We start from the raw sequence: 22,146 nt of genomic DNA, 5'->3' as shown, positions 1-22,146 counted from the left end.
GCCACAAATCAGATCACTCTACTGCATCAGGACGTTATTCAACAAACCGTTCTCCGATTGGCTGGATGCTTGAGATGGTGACCTCGCTGTCTTAGGCTCCTCTTCTCAGAGCCAGGAAGAGACGAGGATCCTCCATCATTGTCCCACCGTGAGCCAAAACTGTCTCCTGAAGTGAAGGGGTTGTCCTTGTACCTGAGATCACAATGATTGATACAAATCACACACATGCTAACACGCACATTCACAAATGCTGTCTGAATCAGACATACTTGGGCGGTCCGGAGGCGAAGCCGGGCTCATCAAACATGTCCAGTTTAGAGCGAGAAGAGGATTTGACTCCGACCGGGTCTCCTGCTCGATCACCTGCATCTCAGCCATCACAGAATGAGACACGGCACTGCAGACGATCAAAGTCACATCATATCAGCCTCATTAAACTGAGTGTACAATAAAATTAACAAACAGACACATCGCTGTGAGATGCAGACAGTGATGTCATGTTTGAGGGGAGTGATGTTATTAACATGACAGTGGTTAAATCGAGGCTGTCGCCGTGTCTTTACCTCCTGTTGCCGAATCCCATTCCCAGCCTCTCCGCCTGTTCTTCTTCTTGCCTCGAGGCTCTTTAGTTTCTTCTCCTCCATCTTCCTGTCAATCTCCAGCTCTTTGTAGGCCAGTCGCATCGAGGCCACTCTGTGAGAAATGTGGAGGGAAAAAACTAAGCTAGAGGTCTGACTGCACTGTTCGTGGAGCAATCATCTTACTCGACCACACGCTTGACCATTCAGTAGGTTCTGATAAAATCTTTTAAGAAAAAGCATTTCAGTTTCCCAGCATCTGCAAATGTCCAAGAGATCTGGAGACTCACATGGACTTCTTCGGCTTGTTTCTTGCCTCAGTGACCTGTTCCTCTCTCATTTTCTCTGCCACCTGGGTTGTTTTTCCACCTCAGTGAAGCTTTTGCTGCTCACCTTCTGGCACCAAGACCCTTTTTAGCGCCAAGCTAAAATCAAAATGAAAAAAAAAAAAAAAATAGTGTAATGACATTTATTTATGAACAAAGTAGCACCTGCAAATGAGTTTTTAGACTGAACTATAGAAGCAGTATGTTTATGTATATTTATACATAAAATTACCTAATGAAACTCTAAACATATACATACATACTATAATATAAATACTAAACATATGCTAAAAATATTTTAAATACATACACACATGCATTTATACATTTAACCATTTATTATAATTGTTCTATTTATCAATCAGACACACGTGAACGTGTGTGTGACACAGATCAATAAAAAAAAGTATACAAATACAATAAAATGAACATTTACACACACACACAAATAGTTAATACAATTACAAATTACAGTACATATACAGTACCATTTTTATTAATTAAACAATAACCGTAACGTATAAGTACCGTAATGTAAAAAAAAAAAAAATCTAATTCTCATGATTGAGAACTGGGGAATTATAGAGTTATGAAAGCATGATAAATCTAAGTGAAATATAATGGATTATCAGATGAATTATGACCCAGACACCCAGACGTGCTGTTGACAGCTTTTATGAAATTCAGTGAAAGTTTTAAGTGAAGAAACAACCCCATCAACAAAATGACAATCAATCACCAACAAAAGTCTACTAGCACACATTCGATGCATTTGTCTAACTACTATTATAAGATTTCACAATGCAGACATGTGTGAGTAAGGCAAAACCTATCTGTTCTATCCTCTGTATCGCGCTGCAAGGCTGACGCCTACTGACAAAAACTGAACACTGCAAGATCAGGAAGCACAATTCCCTTAACAGGAAGTGACTGAGAGCACCGATTGCTCACATACATACCCCTTTCTTTGCAGCGGCTGGCTTCTTCTTTCCAATAATGGAGGGTTTCACTTCTGAAAACAGACAGCATAGTCAGAGAAAAGTAGACAGGGAAACAATTTCTTCCTAGATTACTCCAGACAAGGATATTAGTGCATGGCGATAGAAGCCACAGCCCACAGCTGAGTGCACTGAGGAATATCATGCCTCAGAGGAAAGAGAAGAGGTCACATCTCATACAATCACTTCACTTAATCAGAGAAAGAGTGTGTTTAAAGTGTACACATGAACACTGGGAACATCCATGCAGCGTTATTATTGATACTGAACCAGCGAGTTACATAATTCGGTAGAAAATTAGGCCATCTGGAAGCTTTGTGCTGAGACAATGCTGAAATTGGTTTTAAGCATTTACACCCACTGTATCCTGATAAACCAATGAAAAGCCGCTCTAATCTCATCCCAGACACAAGTCAATCCAGACTGGAAAACACATCAGAAATACCATGCTATGAGATCTGGGTCCAGAATGGAAAGTGCCTTGGAGCTCTTTATGAGATTAGAAAACTCTGTAACACTTTATTTTAGGGTCTCTTAACTAGTTGCTTATTAACATGCATATTACTAGATATTAGCCATTTATTAGTAGGAAATTAAGCACATATTAATGCCTTATTCTACATCCCTAATACTACCCAATACCTACATTTAACACGCTACTTTACAAACTATTAATAAGCAGCAAATTAGGACTGTATTGAGGGCAAAGTCATAGTTAATCATGATTAAGTGTTTCCTTATTCTAAAGTGTTACCGAAACTCATTACATCACTTTTTTTTTAGTGAGTGAGCAACTTTATCCACCAACTATGGGAAAGTAAGTAAAATATGCCAATTTTAAGTTGAAGGAATAGCTCTCTCTCTCACACACACACTGCTACAAAACTTAGTCCAAACAGCTAATAAAAACATCAAAATCCACACAACTGTTTCTGCTTGTAAACTATGTTTAATCTCTATATATTTTTCTCCTGATTTAGAAAAGATGACTTTTTTTTCTGACAATTTAACATTTTTCTGTATCTGTTCAAATGAAGAGAAAAAACTTGGGCCACACAATAAGAATTGGTAACTACTGCGTAAATAAGAATAATTATACAGTGCATAGGTTAGTTCTGCAATTCGTACAGGATACTAGGGAGGTCAGTAATAGCAGAAATGCTTTTAGACATTAAACCAATCAAATTCAAGCAATGTTTCAGGCTCAACAGAAGTGCAGCCCAAAGTACACTTCAGTTTTGTGTTTTAAAACTATAAGAATGGTATGAATATGTATAAAGTATAAGTTAAGTGTGCCCAGCTCACACATGTGAACAACACTGGACCTGTTCCACATTTCTTGGATTCTTAGAAATGTGATAAAGTGCTGAATGGAAACGAATATAACTTTGGGGTTCCTATTTTCCCCAATAGCATAAGAAAAAAAAATCCATGATAGCGTTTGTGACATTACTAAAGAGAGAAAAAAACCCTAAAAGATTGATTACGTCAGGCCAGAACAGAGAAAGATGACAAATCTGCCGTCACTCCTTCAGCCAAGTGTTAAAACACCCACACAGCAGCAGCCACTACTCTTCTAACATTCATTCACAAGGTAAAAAAAAAAAGTATAAATGTAATAAATTTACATATTTTTTGATGATAAAACTCTGGTTTAAGTGAGTACAAAGACATTTTTATTGCGAATAAAAAATGAGCAATAGATTTCCCACACACTGGACAAGGATGAAACTATCCAGTGTGCATGCTATCAAATGGAGTCTGAATGCATGCATTTGTGTCAAAACTGAATTATACAATGGGCTTTAGGCTCTATTAACAGCATATGTTTCGTAAAGTTGATCTGCACTGAATTTCTCCATTTTAAATTAAATCAAATCCCAGTCAACAACTGTGTAAGTGCAATATATACACAGTCCCTGATGACACCCTGAATAGATCTGAGTGCATTATTATTTAAAGCAGTAGATTATTTTTAAAGTAACACCAAGCTTATAAATTATGAGCAGCTTTGCAGGAATATTATGATAAAGAGGAAGGGGTGGAGCCAAAGCGGCGCACACACTCAAATGTAGTGTCAGTCAAGCGCAGAACCATGCTGCTTCATTCGGATCATCAGCCAATAGGCATCCTGCCATTTAAAAACCATTCAAATCACCTTCAGGAGACTCTCCAGACGTCAATCGCATCGAGTCATCTACATTAACAGAACAGACAGCAGGCTTTCGATTCATTTGCAAAGAATGTTGCAGAACTACATTTACTGGCTTGTTATTGCACACAAAAAATATTCGAATGAGACTTAAGTATGCAGTTATGCGTTTTTGTCATATTTATAAAGTGTTTTTTAAACCATGTAATTTTATTTCCTGTTGTCCATAAAAAAGGTTGGTATATGGGATACTTCATTAGTCTTCCAAACAGGTCCTGGAGCTTGACTTACTTAAGTGATTCATCAATGTTTGGTGAGAAAGTACTTCCAAAATAATATGGGGAAATGGGTTGATGAAAGGAGAAACAGAAATATGGGGAAGTTGTGATGATAAAATCCATTCTGCCTGAGCGCTCAAACACACAATCTGGTAAACACTCACCTATTGTGGCTTTAGGACTTGTGCTCAGTCCTTCAATGCTCGGACCCTCTTCAGACTCTGCATCACACGGACCAGAAATAATTAAATGTAAAGTACTGACAATGAAATGCATGCATTATGATGTGTAATGCGGTCCACACACGAGTAATGGTCTCTGAACTCTTAGGATTGCTCTGCTCCAGTTGAGGGGTTATGGCTCCGTTCTCATCTGTTAGGGACGGGGACGCCATGTTCCAGCTGTTGGCAGGCTGCAGGTAACAGAACAATTATCAAATTTCACACATCCAGTCATAATTATAACACCATATCTGCATGAGCACAATATTAATGAGATATTAGGTTACACTTCATTTCAAGGTCCTATTCTTGCTATTAACTCGATAATCCTCAAACTACTAATTTGCTGCTTATTAATAGTTAGTATAGTACCGTATTTTTCTGACTGTTAGTCGCACCTGAGAATAAGTCGCATCAGTCCAAAAATACATCAAATCAAAAAACATATATAAGTCGCACTGGACTATAAGTCACATTTATTTAGATCCAAGCACCAAGAGAAAACATTACCGTCTACAGCCGCGAGAGGGCGCTCTGTCGTCAGTGTAGACTACAGGAGCACTGAGCACCATAGAGCGCCCTCTGGCGGCTGTAGACGATAATGTTTTCTCTTGGTTCATTTTTCTCAGTTCATGTAAAATTAATTTTGATAAATAAGTCGCACCTGACTATAAGTCGCAGGACCAGCCAAACTTTGAAAAAAAAGTGCGACTTATAGCCCAGAAAATACGGTAGTTGTTAAGTTTAGGTATTGGGTAAGATTACGGATGTAAAATATGGTCATGCAGAATATGTGTTTTATAAGCACTAATATATGTTATTAATAGACATACTAATAAAAACTAATTAATAGTGAGAACTTGTGCCTATACTAAAGTGTTAACAGATCATTAACGTCATAAAAATCTCACTTGATTACTGATTTTATATTTTAGAGCTTAGGAGAACCAGAGAAAAAAATGCATTAACAGCATTACCACTACTTTCCAAAATTGGGGGGAAAACATACTGAGAGACTGATTACATTGGTCAGAAGAGATAAAGATGTAATCTGATGCAAAGTCTGTGTAAAGGGGTTCAATACATAATTCCCTGATATTTCTAGGTTTCTCTGACTGTGAAAAAAAAAAAAAAAAAAGAACATTAAAGCTCATTTACAATTTAAAACACTGTGTCCTACCTGTGTGTGCTCGTCAAAGAAGTCGTTCTCTCTCTTCTCTACAGGTGATGGCTGAGCACAGCCTGAGTGGTCAATCCACAGCTGAATGACAAAAATCAAATAAATGCCCTGAATGCAGATCTCCACATATGCACTGGTTGTCTGTTGTGCTTTCATAACTAGTGAGTCTGGGAGGATAAAGCTAATGACTTCTGTGTAACGTGGAGTTTGTTCAGTGACTCAAGTTCAAAGTTTATTCAATATCACAAACACCACAGCTGCATACAGCAAGAGACGACATCCAAATATCTCACTGAGATACATTACATAACTAAAAACCGACATAATAAAATACATGAAAAATAAATGTTAGTTATAATAACATGTCAATCTCATATACAATAATCTATAGTGTCTGTTGTCAGCAGTTCAATCAAACTCATCCACAAAAACACTATTCAACATCAAAACACAAATGACCCAGACTAAATACAAGTTCATTTGCAACAAGAATAAACATGGTTTGTGATAACCACAGATTTGTAGTTCTTTAAATAACTGGGGTTCAGACACTAAACGGGTTTCTTATGAACACAGGCCTGTTGTAATAAAGTTACGCATCATGTCCAATGTAAAATCATAATGCAAAACCATTGTGAAAAACTCTGCTTTTAGTGCATGTTAATAGCATCACATTAAATATCTTTTAATAACCAATGCTGACAACAAATCCACAGGACATAGTTCATCTATGCAGCGAGAATGCTGGAACAGCATGAGACTGGAATACTCACATCAGTGCCATACTTGGAGAGTGCAGCGTTGGCAAGCTGTCGAATCTTCTCTCTGTACATCTGAGCCGCACGACTGTTATACTTCGCATTGGTGTCATTGGTGGTACAGCCATGCTGGCGGAAAAACCCCATCTGTGCACAAAGAAAACATGGGAGGGATGTAACACGCACAGTTTCTGCAGTATAGGTTAATATTTAAAGGCACAACTGATGCAACTGCATGGATATTTTAGGGTAGGAAAAGAAGAACTAACCGCGTTTGCATTTCCTCCAACCTGCATACATCTCAGCTGAAACCAGCTCCAGTTGGAATCCAGCTCTGTGGATCTGAAAAGACAACATTCTACACTTTAACTCACCCTCGAACTCTTGCCTAACGAATGAATGCGACACTCTGTATCACCACGGATGAATAAAAACACTGACAGACATTCACATGACAGCATCATTTAATAAGAGAGAAAAACAACAGAGATCCAGACTGACCTGATAAAGCTTAAGTGCACTCCCAATGAGCGATGTATCCCAGAACAGTCAATGCACAGAAACACGCCATACGAAATACTGGCCCAACTCGGGTTCTTAGCAGCACAGTCAAAGCAGGCCTGAAAATCAAACATACCCTTTCATTACGTATCCTACTCATTATATATAAACAGTTTTAAAACACCACCAACTCATTTGAATGTACATTAATTCTAGATTTCATGTCCTAATATACATATTTAACGAGTATTCATGAGTTCGCTCCATCTGTGGGACACTCCACCTAGAACTCCGTGGGTTTTGAGGTACATTATTACAGGATGAGTCATTTTCCGTCGCCACTGCGTCATTCCCGTCTGACACACAGAGCCGGTAAACCCGCGATCAAGTAATTGCTTTCAAAACAGCTACTTTAGTCCGATTAGTTTATTAATATTAAGTCACTAGTGTTTGACAGCTGGAAACAGGTGTGTTTCGGATGTGATGTTGACAGTAAACATGATGTGTTTGACGGGACCCAGGCCCCATCAGCACCGGCTTAGCGACACACAAATGACACGTAATCCCATAAGAAACAAACACACGGATGTCTCACAACAGGCTAGAACGATACTATAAACATTAACAGATACATTTCAACAAAACTTGGTGCGTTACCTTGTTTGTGGGTATAGAGCGCAAACGTTTAAAAATGGTGAGGATTTCTGTCTTGTTCGGTTCCGACGCCATCTTGCCAACTGAGCAGCGCGAACACAGAAACCAGAGAGGATAAACAGACCGACCGGAAGTGACGTTTGTGGAAAACACAGGTCGCGCGACGAGACTCAAATAAACTACCGAATAAACGAATAATGTGAACATACATATACTATCCGTCTTGACAAAATGAGTTTCATTTAGGTCCTATTGTACCATGCACATAAACGAAAAAATATATATAAACCTATAAAATAGAAATCTTAAAATCAAGTTACTTTTCAGACGTTCAGCTGGAGTTTTTTTTCTTCTTCAGCGCAATAAATCTGCTTTTTATATTATATAATATTTTTTATATTATAATATTGATTAAAAACGTAATTAAAGTAGTCATTATAAAAGCCTAAACCAATGTTAATGAATTCAAATGTAACATTTAAAATATCAAATTAATATTACACGTCAGTCGCTCTGCACGGGAAGTTGCGTCACATCCTCGTTGTGCCACTGACGTGTCTGCTCGTGAGTAGTCTTGATTGCGACGGCAGGCAGCGCTGCGCACATTAGCTCGAGCGCAGGCCAACTTTGGAGCACTTATTTATTTTTCTACACGTTTTCGTTTTTTTTTTTTTTGTTGAACGGTGTTTGTTCTGTTCCTCGTAGTATTGGGTTCAGTAGTGACTGGCAGAGATGCTGGACTTCTTCGCCATCTTTAGTAAAGGGGGGATCGTGTTGTGGTGTTTCCAGGGGGCCGGAGTTACCGAGTCGTTCACCGGACCCGTTAACGCTCTCCTCCGCTCCGTCATCCTGCAGGTGAAGCCCCAGACCCTCACGGTGCTGCTGTTGTGTCCTGTGTAACTACAGAGATGGGATTTGAGGGGTCATGTAGGTTACTGTAGATACTGTATGTAGGGTCACGTAAAATATCGCGAATAATGACTGACAGATGCTTTTGAGTTTCGTATCGTGTGTGTTGGACAGTCATGTGTGTTGTGTAATGTTGCGTGTACTAACCTGGACAAACAGATAGAGAGCTTTTCATATTACTTTAATTTTTTTTATAAGTATTCCTTGTTATATTGTATATTCATAAATGTAAATATGTGTAAAAAATGTCAAGATTATTTAAAGCTTTCAAAAAAATATTGCATTTTAGATTCTGTTTTTTTTTCAGTTAACATCAGAATTTCACCCTCTTAAAACATTTATAAAATGTTTATTGTCTTTTTGTTTTTAAATGTTCTTTTTAAACATAGCTTGTCATATTATAATCAATTAGGCAAATTTTTATACCATTTTCTAAATTAGAAAATATTGTTATATCAGAATTATATTTCTATTAAGAAAATAGTTATATCAGAATTATATTTCTATCTATTACTAACAGTTTTGAGAATACATTTCTTAATTTGGAGAAATAAACTTGCAATTACAAGTAAAGTTGGAAGTGTGAATTAAAGTCGTAGTTACCTTTTTTGATTTATTCTGTGGCAAGAAAAAAGTCTGAATTGCAAGATGTAAAGTCTGAATTTGCAGTTTATATCTCACAGTTCTGCCCTTTTTGTTTTCAGAATTGAGATTTATAAATAAACAGACTTCCATAGTAAACCGCAGTAGCTGCTAACTCAAAGAAAGTAGAATAAAAAATCAAAAGCTAAAGTTAATGAATATTACATTGATCAACTGTTATCACATGAAGTGTAAATATTGTAATCCAACTCTTCAAAAAAGACAATTTTGGTCTGTGTTCCACCTTTTTAGCTAAATACAACAGTTAATTAGACTGAAGTTCCTTTCAGATTTAGATTCCAACATGTATGTTATTGTTAAGACATATGTTAAGTTGAATGTTTTTGTTTTTTTTGTCTTTTTGTGCAGGAGAGGAGTGGGAATAACTCCTTCACCCACAATTCCCTCAGTCTTAAATACAAGCTGGACAATGAGTTTGAGCTTGTGTTTGTGGTGAGTGTGATTTTTTTTTTTTTTTTTTTTTTTCAATGCAAATGAAGTGATGTGATTCATCAGATCAGTCAGTGGTCCGTATGTCTGATTGTGTGCTGCTTCTGTCTCAGGTGGGTTTTCAAAAGATCCTGACGCTGACGTATGTGGATAAGTTCATAGATGATGTCCAGCTTCACTTCAGAGATCGATACAAGAATGAGCTGGAGCAGAGAGGTGCCCTAAAGTTTCTGCTCAATAATTTTGAGTTCGGCGATGACTTCCATACACTTATGCGGTGAGCTGAACCCCTTTTCTGTGTCTATATATATAAACGTGTGTCAAAAAAGCATATTTTTGTCTGAAAAAGTAATTTTATACACTAAAGCTAAACCTTTAGATCAACTTTTTTTAAATAATATATAGACATACTATTGTTGAAAAGTTTTGGGGTCAGTAAGAAGAAGAAATTAATATTTCCATTAATCAAGGATACAATAAACCAACCAGAAGTTACAGTAAAGACATTTATAATGTTGCTGTATATTTGATCGGTCCTAAAATTAAATTTAATTAAAAAAAAAAAAAGGAAAAAAAAGTGCAGCCTTCGTAGGCATAAGAGTCGTATTTCAGAACCACAAAAAAATAATACAGACCTGAATTTAATTTAATTTCTTTTAATTTTTTTCAAACTTTTCCAACAGGTACATTATCATGGAAACATTTTTGTGTTTTCAAGAGAAATCAATCTAAGCAATATTTTAATAATTAAATAAAAGTTTAGGATGACTATTTTTGACTCAATTTAATTGTTGCTATATGAGGAGTATGTGACAGCAACTGAAGAACTGCCAGTAAAAACCAGTAAAATATTATTTTCAGCACTTAAGCTCAAAGCATCATATATATATATATATATATATATATATATATATATATATATATATATATATATATATATATATATATATATATATATATATATATATATATATAAATAAATTATCTGATGTGTGTGTTTTCAGGGAGGCGGAGGTCAGCAGTAAAGCCAAGGCCCCCGTCTCCATGAGGAATTTTAACGAGTCTGAGAAATCCAAGAAAACTGTGAAGTCTATGATTGAGACAAAAGATGGGGACAAAACCAAGGAGCAAGGAGGCAAGAAAAGTAAAAATGCCAAAAAGGAAGGAGAGAAATGTAAGACACAATCAATGAAGCAAATCACTGAAGTTGTAGGTTCGTTAATGTAACGAATGTAATGTTAATGTAATGTAATGTTCTTTCTTTTCTTCTCTTTCACTCATTGTCAGCTGAATCAGGAGGGGATCAGGCTAAAGCTGCCTCGAAGAAAGCTGTGGAGAATGGAAACGAGAGCCTGACCCAAGAGGAAATTATCGAGAGGAACCGTGCCAAGTTCATCAGCAAGCAGTTGGGTGGCGGAAAAGCAGAGAAGCCCAGGTAGGACGCTTTATGAATTGTGAGAAAAAGCTTTGTTCAGCTATTACATAATAATAATTTAGCCCTTGTAAAGCAGGATTGTTATCATTAATTAAGGGGCCGTTTCCATGACCCTATTCAACAACAAACAGAAAACTTTTTATGCATTTTGGCTGTTCATTTACACAACAGTGTAGAGCTGCAAGATTCTGGATACTTTGAGAATCACTTTTTTTTTTGTCTCCGTTTGAGATCACAATTCTCCCACAATTCTGAACTTAACAATAATGTAAATGAAATATTACTGTGTAGTTGAGACATGGTAAATGTCTGCTCTCTGTGTCAGTGGAAGCGCGAACAAGGAATTCAATGTTCTGGAATTTGGAATCATTTCACATTTTAAAATGGGATTGCATGGGTGTTTAAATTGTGTTCACAGTCTTGTAATGATTAACAGTGCAGCTCTGCAACAATGTCATTTTGGAGCCTGAAAAACACAATCTTTGTTTTTGAAAACAATATAATGTGTAAACTACAAAACACAAATTTGTGAAAATGGTGACCTTATGCACATGCATATTATGTGTTCAGTCTATAGGTATACAGTCACTTAGTATTTTATAAAAAACATTTTACAAAGTGACATCGCCAACTTCTTGCTTGGCGTGAAAAAATAAAGCATTTTTAGTTGTTTTCCTCGATCTGTGAGAAAGGGGTCCTTTTGATAACATTGTCTGAATGCAAAACTTTTCAAAAATGCAAAGGAAAAAAAATTCCTTAAATAATAAAAAATATATATTACTTGAAATAAATATTTCTCATTTCCATTTGTTAAAATTCTAAAATGACTAAAACGAATAAAGAAATACATTTTAAATGCCATATAGACATAAAAATCTAACTTGTAAGTTCAGCTAAAATTTAAAGTGAGCTATAAAAATGATAAATCTGAACAAGGAATACAGTAGTATGACTGATGCTAAAATAACACTTGTTTGAAGTCAAGTCTTTTTTTATTCTGTTGTATTGAACAGTAAGTCCCCTAAACCCCAGAAGCCAAAGGGGAAGGCGAACCGGGTGTGGGATATGGGCGGGAAGAGCATCGGAGAGCTGGACTACAGTGGAACCAACGGCAACAACTCCAGTGATGCCCAGAACCAAGACCTTGATGCCACAGCTGAACCGGTGAGCAGTCCATTATCATTATAACTTCAGTATTGAATGCTTTTAATATGCAGGGTTGTTGAAAGCTTTTAGATAAAAAAAATGACAAAAATTAAAAACACTGTTTCTCTAGCTGATCCAGGTGGATTCGATGAAAGGGGACCTGCGAGGTGTGGATTATGAGTCCTCAGATGATGAGGATGAAGTAGTGCAAGAAGAGGAGAGAGTCGTGGTGGCAAACACTAAGAAAGGGTTAGAAACGCACTACTATTTTTGTTCTTTCAACAAGCCTCAAAATGTCTGCATCTGAACTTGCTGCATCTAGAATTGATTTTGACTATTTTCTTTGTGGTTTCTCTGCAGAGCCAAAAAGGGTGGTTTCGGGGGAATGTTTGGGATGCTGAAAGGCCTGGTGGGATCGAAGAATCTGACTCAGGAAGACATGGAGCCAGTTCTGGACAAGATGAGAGATCACCTCATCGGTATGACATCGCTCCTGCCCCATGGCACCTCTTTCAAAACACTTTTTGCTTGCATGTTTTTACAATTATTAAAGCGTTTAGTCATGGAAAACCTGTTATATGGTGTGTTCTAGGCCAGGAAAATATATGGAAATTAAATTCTACTATATATGGTGTGTATATGTATTGAGTGGAATATAAGGTTTTTAAATGAATCTTTGCAAATCGACTTTCCTAATAATGTGCTAATTAGCAAGTTTCACGATGAATGCGGCTAAAGTAAACAGTCCCTCAGAGAACAGCTAGAGGGGCGGGGTCAGCAGAGCTCATTAACATTTAAAGGAAAATGCTGTTTTTCACATGGTAAAAAAGGTGTATTTTTTTTTTACTAGTGTTGGGGCGTTAACGGGAGACTCTTATCGGCCGATTAAAAAAAATATCGCCGTTAATCTATTCTCAAAGTTGGGTTGAACTAATTTAATTTATATTGAACAATAATTAAACTGACTTGGAACTACCTGTGCATTAAACAGTTTTACTGCATACCTGCCAGCCAATCAGAATCCAGAATTGAGACAGACCATGGAATAAAAATGAATAATACATGTAACAGAAATGTAAGAAAAGGGTGATTTAAAATCGATTCAAATTGATTCAGTACAGTATCAGTACAGTATGATAGGTAGGAAAAAAAAAAACTAAATTCGATTAAATTAAAAATTATATAAGTACATCCAACAGTACAGTACTATAGATATAAAAAAATTACAAATTATATTTTAAAAAGAAAGATTTAAATAAAATTTATATACATAAAAAAAATGATATTTTCCAAATAATATTAAAATGTATAGCTGCCTTTTTAAATGTTAAAATGGGGTCTCTCTCTCTCTCTCTCTCTCTCTCATGTGGATGATCATATTTAGAGATTAAAACCCCTCGGATTGTTACTGAGCTTTGCAAAACTTACTTGTGGGCCATCAAATGTATTTTTTGATTCATGAGTCAATTGTTCTTTTCAGTCTGTTCTTATCAATGAATTTCTTGAAAGGTTCAGTCTTAATGAATTGGGCTTGATCAAAATAATGCTCAAAGGTTCCAGTAATCTCAAACAGCTAGACACCAGCTTATATACTGTGTGTACAGCTTATGTTATAACTTGATCAGACTAATTGCGGTTTGTCTTTTCTTGTTTCTCTAGCCAAGAATGTAGCAGCTGAAATCGCCTCCCAGCTCTGTGTCTCTGTGGCCAAGAAACTGGAAGGCAAAGTCATGGGCACTTTCACCAGTGAGTGAACAGAGCTTTCTTCTGTCTTGATTTCTGGCCTCCCTGGATTATTTTGCTGATGTAAATCTTCTTCTCTCCAGCTGTGGCCTCTACAGTAAAGCAGGCTCTGCAGGACTCTCTGGTGCAGATCCTGCAGCCCAAGCGCCGCGTGGACATCTTGAGGGACGTGCTAGAGGCTCGTTCTCAGCGCAAACCCTTCGTCATCACCTTCTGTGGGGTGAACGGCGTTGGCAAGTCCACCAACCTCGCCAAGGTAAATAAAAACCGGTCCTTAAAAATTATTTAAATTACCTTTACCTAAAAATTTAGGGTGTGAAATAATTGGCTTTCATTAAGAAAAGATTGAATTTAAAAAATAATTTTTATGCAGTTTTCATTTTATGTAACATACAGTAACGGTAAATAGTTTAAAATAATTCTTTATTTAAGTCTCATTCTCAACAAGGCTGCATTAATTGAATCAAAAATACTGTAAAAACTGTAATATTGTGAAATTAAAATATCAAAAATGTTTTCTATTTTAATACGTTTCAAAATGTTATTTAATCCTGTGAGGCAAAGCTGCATTTTCAGCATAATTTATCTGGTCTTCAGTGTCACAAGATCCTTTAGAAATCAATGTAATATGATTTGGAGCTCATTTATTATCAATTGTTCATAATGGTTCTCATTATTATTTTTATTAATGTTAAATAAGTTTTTGCTGCTTAAAATATTTATGGAAACTATGAAATTTGTTTAGGATTCTTGGACAAATCGAAAGCTCAAAATAATTTTATTTTTTATTTCAAATAGAAATTTTCAAGTAGTCACTTTTAATTAATGCATCTTTTCTAAATTAAAAGTATTTGACTCTTTAAAAAAATGTGTATATATATATATATATATATATATATATATATATATATATATATATATATATATATATATATATATATATATATATATATAAAATATCTAGCAACACTACCAAAACTGTTTTCAACATTGATAATAAGAAATGTTTCTTGAACAGCAAATCAGTATATCAAATATTACAAGGTTTCTGCAGGTCTTTAAAAAGCCTTCAATTTAGTTGTGGTCATAAATTTGGGGATGATGAAACATCAAAAGGCTATGATTTAATTTGAATAAACATGAGCTTTTTTTACAGCCTTTACTGGGGAAACCGCTAGTTTTCTGCCTTTCTGAAAGCGCCACCTGCTGGCAGAGAATGAATTTGCATTTCCAATAAGCCACTCTGGCTTTTGTTTAGACCAGGGGTACTCAAATATAAATTTGAAAGGTCCACTTACCAATTTTCCATTCAGTCTGAGGTCCACAAAAGTGACCGTCAAATTCCAAATACAGAACTCCAACAACAAAAAAGGCATTCCCCAAAACTTTTGAACTATTCACAAAAAAATGACATGGTAGAACTTTTAATGTGAAAGGTGACACCTTCTTTGTGCCACCAGTTGCTTAAACTTGGGCATAAAAGGTGTTAGGGCCAGGCGGAGGCACTGATGTAAGTGTTCATTGGTGAGTGTGCTGCGGTAAGCATTTTTCACCATGTTCATGGTTGAAAAGGCAGATTCACAGCAGTACGTTGAGGGAAACATTGTGAGAATCTGAAGGGCCATCTTCTGCAGCTGAGGAACACCTGCTGCGGTAACCATCTTCGTCCAGAAGGTGACAGGGTCACAGTGAGATTCCTGCAGTGCTATGTTTTCTTGGAGCTCAATTAGCTCTGTTTGGAGAGAAGCAGCATTGGCCCATGGGAAGACTTTTGTGACTTCAGTTGAGAATTCTGCAACATTTTTGACAAGAAATGGATTTTCAATGCACAGCAAGACGTGTTTTGCCAGAGGGAAATCTTCAAAGCGAGTTTGGAAATTTTTAATCAGCTTTTCCAGGAATTCAGCATATTTGTGATGGTGATGTTTTCCTGCAGTCTGATCCAAAAGTCTTGGAAAGTGAAGCAGGTCCTGCTGTAAGTCACATTTGAAGACCTCCAGCTTCCTCTGGAAAGCACGGACAGCTGACATGAGGTCACACACTGTGGTGTTTTTGCCCTGGAGCTTTATATTAAGGTCATTGAGATGGGAAGTAATGTCAGTTAGAAAAGCAACAACTTCCATGTCTTCTTCATTCTTCATGAAATCCACAAACGGTTTGGCTTTTGCACTCTTCTGATTCAATAGAAATGTCTCCAGCTCTTTCCGCAGTGCCCAAAATCGCTCCAGTACCTTGCCTTTACTAAGCCACCGGACATTGTTGTGAAGGAGCAAATCATCAAATGTTGCATTCACCTCTATTAAAAATGAGCGCAACAAACGATGTTGAAGAGCAGAGGATGCTCTTAGATAGTTGACAAGTTTCATAACAGTTGTCATTACTTCTGAATACTTTTCTCCAAGGCTGGCACACAAAACCATCTGGTGAATTATGCAGTGGTATGCCATGAGGTCAGGGTGGTGAGCTCTCAAGCGTGACACCAATCCCCTCTCTCTCCCAATCATACATGGTGCACCATCAGTAGCAATGGAAACAACATGCTTCAGGTCTATCTCTCTATCTCTAAGCATCTGTGTCACTGCTTCATAAATGTCATCCCCCCTTGTGTGTCCTTGGAGGTTTTTGAGACCCAAAACATCTTCATGAAATTCTCCCTTTTCTTCATCAAAAAATCTGACAAAGACCATGAGTTGTGCATTGTCTGTGTTGTCTGTGGATTCATCCACAGCCAATGAAATGAATTTGGCTTTTTTAATAGCAAAGCGAAGTTGTTCAAGCAAATCATCAGCAAGTATCTCAGTTCGTCTTGCAGCAGTGGAATCAGAACAGGGTATTTGGCTTATTTTCTGGATTATTTCATCCTTTTGAGTGCCTTCAAACAGAGCAGTCACCACTTCACTCATACACTCCTTGACTATTTCAGCATCAGAGAAGGATTTCTTGTGTTTTCCCAGGACCCATGCTACTCTTAGTGAGGCTTCCGTTGCCCGCTCCTGTTGTGTGGCTGATCTAACTAATACACTGCTTGTAGCTTCATAGGATGATTTCAGCTGGTTTATTTTTATGATCCTTACCTCTGTGTTCTGAGGGTAATTTTGTTCAAAATGTGCATGCTTGGTGTCATAATGGCGTTTTACGTTACCGCTTTTGATGATTGCTACCGTCTCGGTGCAGATTAAACACATTGGCTTTCTGCTTCCCGCGGGGAGCACGAATGCATATTTTTCTGTCCACTCACTCTTAAACTCGCGGTTTTCAAAATCCACTTTTCTTTTCTTATCAACGGCCAACTTTGAGCACGCCATTTTCACTTTCAGTTAGCAAAAAAAAAAAAAAGGGTCAGTTATCGATATTTGCACTGCTCGCAAATGGTGAGAATGCCTGCCCGCCTGGCCCAGATGATGTGATCGGGAGATACATCTGGCTGCCTTGAGTGAGCGAACGAGTGACGTAGTGACGACGTTGCTATAGCGACGCTGTTACAGCTATTGTGATTGGACAAAGATGAAGCAGCCAAACCGAGTAGACGCCTCAAAGATAAATAGCGCGGAATCACAATTGCTCACCCCTTTGAAAATTATGGATTATGATTAAATTAGTATGTTGTGTTTGGCATCGGTCCAGATTTAACTGCGCCTGGGTCCGGATGCGGACCGGAGTCCGCCTATTGAGTACCCCGGGTTTAGACCAATGTGAAAATCAACCCATGTTTTTACACTGCAAACACGCTTGTTGTAAATGTAAATGTTGTAAATGTGAACTGGTGGATTAACAATAAGATAATGCATTATTAAAATCTAAATAATTAAGAGAGTAAAAATATATTTATTTCATATAATAATTGACTGATAATAATCATATAAATTAATACAATCCAGAATTTTGACACCAATCCAAAAATTAAATCTGAAATGTTAAGTTTATCATTTTATATAAATATTTGTTTTTGTGAAAACCTGTATCTGAACTGCAAATCAGGCTTTTTACAGTCATTCACACTTTAATATGTTTCTGTAGACATTGCCCCACCCATTCTGCAGATACCCTGATAATTTATAGAGGTCGTGTGACATGTATTTATATTTTTCTTTTATTTTTTGTGCAGATCTCCTATTGGCTGATCGAGAATGGCTTCACGGTGCTCATCGCGGCCTGTGACACGTTCCGCGCGGGAGCTGTGGAGCAGCTGAGGACTCATCAGCGGCGTCTGAACTCTCTGCACCCGCCTGAGAAGCACGGGGGGCAGCCCGCCGTACAGCTCTTCGAGAAGGGCTATGGCAAGGATGCTGCAGGGATCGCCATGGAGGCTATTGCCTTCGGTAAAAACTGTGTGATTTTAGAAGAATTGAAACTTTAGAAAGATTCAGTTGTTACACACTGTTCTCTCTCTCTCTGCAGCTCGTAACCAGTGCTTTGACGTGGTGCTGATCGATACCGCCGGCCGTATGCAGGATAACGCTCCTCTGATGACGGCTCTGGCGAAGTTGATCGCGGTCAACACCCCGGACCTGGTGCTGTTTGTGGGAGAAGCACTGGTGGGAAATGAGGCTGTGGATCAGCTGGTGGGTGTAATGCTACATATGGCCTGTAGATGGTGCTGAATTATAACGTGTCTCATGAAGTAGCCATCTTTGACCAGCAAGCTTTTCTGGACAGTAAAAAGTGCTTTTGCACAAAGAGAGCACTTGATGTTTCATTGAGCCAATAATGAAGTAAAATAGTGACAAATAATGGCCCTCTGGTGCAGAGCTTTTCAGTAAACTTGATGCCTTTTCACCATTTATCAACCCCAGTCTGCTTCCACTTATATTAAATTAAAAAGTGTGTCAAAGATATTGTTCAGAAATGTAAACTTGTGTCATTCAAGGAAGATTGAAAGCCTTTCAAGTTTAAAGAGTAACTAATGATTGAGTTTCAGAAAGGGTTTCTTTTTTAAATAAAAATGGATACCTTTATTTCAACAAGGATGCATTAAGTTGATTAAAATTACGGTAAATAAATGTATAATCTCAAATGAGACTTATATTTAAAATCAATGCTGTTCTTCTGAAATTGATAGGCAAAGAATCCTAAAAAATGTATCATGGTTTGCACAAATATTAAGCAGTAAAAACTGTTTTCGACATCAATAATATTAAGAAATGTTTAATGAGCATCAAATCAGCATAATAGAATGATTTCTGAAGAATCATGTGACACCGAAGACTGAAGCAGTGATATTTTAGTGTGATTGAGGTAGTTTTTAATTATTCTTATATTTAGTTTTTAGTTGAAGTTTTATATTTTCATTTGTTATTTTAGTACATCAAGTTAAACTAAATGAAACCTTAATAGTATTTCACAATATTTGTAAATAATGCTTTGGGGGGAAAAGGTTCAACATAGCAACATCTATATATATAATAACTGTAAGAGACTAAAATCAAACATACCCAAGGAAAAGTTAACCTGGGATAATTCATCCAATCGTAAACACTATCACTTCTTCTGTTTCTATTGCATGTGGGTCATTATGTAGTGAACGTTTTATTGCTTTGTTTTAGGTTAAATTTAATCAAGCACTGGCTGATCATTCCAAGACTGACAAGCCCAGGCTCATCGACGGCATCGTTCTCACCAAGTTTGACACCATTGATGATAAGGTATGACCAGAAGCTTTTTCATGGCACGTTCCTGTGAAATGGATCTCGGTTAAGAATAACTCTAGACTGTTTCCTGTAGGTGGGCGCTGCTATCTCCATGACCTACATCACCGGTCAGCCCATCGTGTTTGTGGGCACCGGGCAGACGTACAGCGACCTGCGCAGCCTCAACGCCAGGGCTGTGGTCAGCGCGCTCATGAAGGCCTGAGATGAAGACTTCTCCAGCGACTTCCACGGTTCTGCTACAGCTAGACATGAGACCCTGTGACCCTCTCGGCTTCCTGTGAATGCATACATTGCCTACGTGTTGAAATGATAGGTGTTATTTTGCTTTCTTACAGGTTTAACTGAAATTCAGTTCATATTTAGGATCCTTGTGTTTTGTTCCAGGAAAAAAAAAGTGTTTATGTTTAATGAGTGGAAGGAATATCATTTGACTTGATCTCACCTCAGCAACCATTTTTGATTGACATGCAACACAGCCAATCAGAAAGCAGTGCTTCGGTTTTCATTTAAATAATGAGATAATGGAAAAGCATTTTGCACTTTTCTGCATCTGTTCTCGACGGTCAAGTGTTCTGGTACTTTCTGCCAACCAAAAAAGATGGACTGAGGTGTTATTCCAATGTTAGAAGAAAGCTAATATATTCTAAATGTATTTTGTCTAGTTTTTATTTGATTAATGTAGGTACATTCAGATGATGCCCACAACCCAAACTGTCTCATAAATCACTACCATAGTGCCTCAGCTCATTACTTCAGCTGTTGATCCCAAAACTGTTCTGTACAAACGCTGCCTTTCCTCATTCTTCCTTTTATACTCAGGCTTTTCATGTCTCTGGATATGAAAGGTGTTAAAAGGTATTGTAAGGTTTGGTGCTTGAGGTTTGAAGGCGCCTCAGCAGAAAGTTCGAAAATGCTGCGTATACCAAACTATCTGACGCCCTACAAAGTTTTACATATTTGTTTTAATTCATCAGTAACTGTACTGCCATTTTTCTTTTCTTTCAGATCCCTTCATCCTTTTATTTTAGAACAAAGTTCCGGTCTTAATTCTCCTTCACCTCATGTTAATTTGCGCTAGCACAATGGCAAGACTGGAGAGCTTCATAGAGAAGATTGGTTGTACTTTAAGAATGTGTAATATTTCTTAAATAAAGCTGCTATAATAGCTTGTAATGACGTGTCATTTTTCGGTACTAGTAGTATGTAATATTTTGTTTCATGTACTGCTATTTTCACCAATGCTGAATTCAATGGAACCCTGTTTTTATGCCACAGCAAAAAAACAAAAACAAAAAAAACAATCTTTATATCTCAATTAAGACTTAGTTTCTTAATTAGATTCACAATTGCAAGATATAAACTCAATAATTTTTCCTCACAAAGTTCTTTTTTATCTCACTTCCTGCCATGGGATAAAAAATAAGTTAATAATGTATTATAAATTATACATTTAAACTTTTTTTGCAGTTGCTCTCAATTCAGTTTCTTCTCAAAATATAAAGATTCTATTTATATCCTACATATTCTCCGTTGCAGGGACAAAAAAAACAAAAGTAGCGAGATATAAATTCAGAATTGTGATTTAAAAGGTCAGAAGCTAATTCCGTGGTGACGCATACTTCCATAGACTTAACACTGTATCATTTCTACAGAAATATACAAATAGGCGTGTCTGTGGTATTCCAGAAACGAACTTACCTTATTACTGGTGTGGTCTGAGTCTCTGAAATTATGACTTTTATAGGCTGGTTCTTATGAATCGGTCAAAAAGAATCACAAACCTGTGAGTTACCGGTTTAAATCGGTGGAGTCACCACATTCAAAATTACTGAGCTACAGTAACAGCTGACTCACTGACTGAATGTTTATGACGATGTACAGTCAAACATTTTTACATAAAAGTTCTGGTGTATCTGACGATGATAACCTGCGAGAGCGCCGACGCATCGAACGTCCCGACTTCGAGTCCCGGTTACCGATCTCTTCCTCATCTCTTTACCAAATCGCTTCTTGTCTACATGCTTTCTTCAAGGAGATGATTCTTAGTTCACCCCAAAATAAACAATTTACTCGTTATTACTCGTCCTCCTGTCATTCCAAACCCATTCATCTTCAGAAGAACCCTGACGCACGTGTTTACGCTCAGGAGAAAGCGCGCGCATGTGTTATGCTACTCTCCAAAATAGCGGAAAACTTGACTCTGAGAGAAGATTTGTTGAATAAATGTATTTTTCTTCGGACACAAAAAGTATTGTTGAGACACTTAGGACACATTGGCGGTTTTATTGATGTCCACTTTCTGGGCCTGGGAACGTTTTAATTGTTCTTTAATAAAAGCAAAAAATAAATCTTAAAAAAAAAGAAGTTTTGTTTAGCATGTAGATGCTGATCTGATCCACCTTATTTTGCAAATGTATGAGACTGCGGTTGATTAGCCTCTATAGTTTAATAACCAGAAGTCCACAAACCAGTGTGTTTATGATTACAATAATGAATTAAAATAATAGAACATCTACCAGTTTGCTTT

At 37.1% G+C, this 22,146-nt stretch overlaps 1 protein-coding gene and 1 pseudogene across 1 annotated transcript; one reads left to right on the top strand and one right to left on the bottom strand.

The window, feature by feature from the left end:
- Positions 1-47: 47 nt before the first annotated feature.
- On the bottom strand, positions 48-7,798 carry LOC113073258 (ADP-ribosylation factor GTPase-activating protein 2-like; annotated as a pseudogene).
- Positions 7,799-8,184: 386 nt separating this feature from the next.
- On the top strand, positions 8,185-20,792 carry LOC113073260 (signal recognition particle receptor subunit alpha-like). The gene is made up of 14 exons (XM_026246148.1): positions 8,185-8,501; positions 9,567-9,650; positions 9,761-9,924; positions 10,652-10,821; positions 10,935-11,082; positions 12,096-12,246; positions 12,359-12,477; positions 12,589-12,707; positions 13,888-13,974; positions 14,055-14,227; positions 18,077-18,290; positions 18,370-18,533; positions 19,515-19,613; positions 19,693-20,792. The coding sequence occupies exons 1-14, from the start codon at positions 8,379-8,381 to the stop codon at positions 19,819-19,821; spliced, it is 1,944 nt and encodes a 647-aa protein (XP_026101933.1). The 5' UTR covers positions 8,185-8,378; the 3' UTR covers positions 19,822-20,792.
- The last annotated feature ends 1,354 nt before the right edge of the window (positions 20,793-22,146 follow it).

Source organism: Carassius auratus, unplaced genomic scaffold, assembly GCF_003368295.1.
Source record: "Carassius auratus strain Wakin unplaced genomic scaffold, ASM336829v1 scaf_tig00011704, whole genome shotgun sequence".
NCBI classification, from domain to species: Eukaryota; Metazoa; Chordata; class Actinopteri; order Cypriniformes; family Cyprinidae; genus Carassius; species Carassius auratus.
The sequence above is the reverse complement of the archived record's forward strand: the minus strand, read 5'-3'. Positions and strand labels throughout refer to the sequence as shown.

Bases quoted from the DNA above. Each gene is read 5' to 3' on its own strand.
- LOC113073260 (XM_026246148.1), top strand. From the start codon at position 8,379: ATGCTGGACTTCTTCGCCATCTTTAGTAAAGGGGGGATCGTGTTGTGG. The intron at 12,247-12,358 runs GTGAGCAGTCCA...CTGTTTCTCTAG, and splicing joins TTGATGCCACAGCTGAACCG to CTGATCCAGGTGGATTCGAT. The intron at 14,228-18,076 runs GTAAATAAAAAC...TTTTTTGTGCAG, and splicing joins AGTCCACCAACCTCGCCAAG to ATCTCCTATTGGCTGATCGA.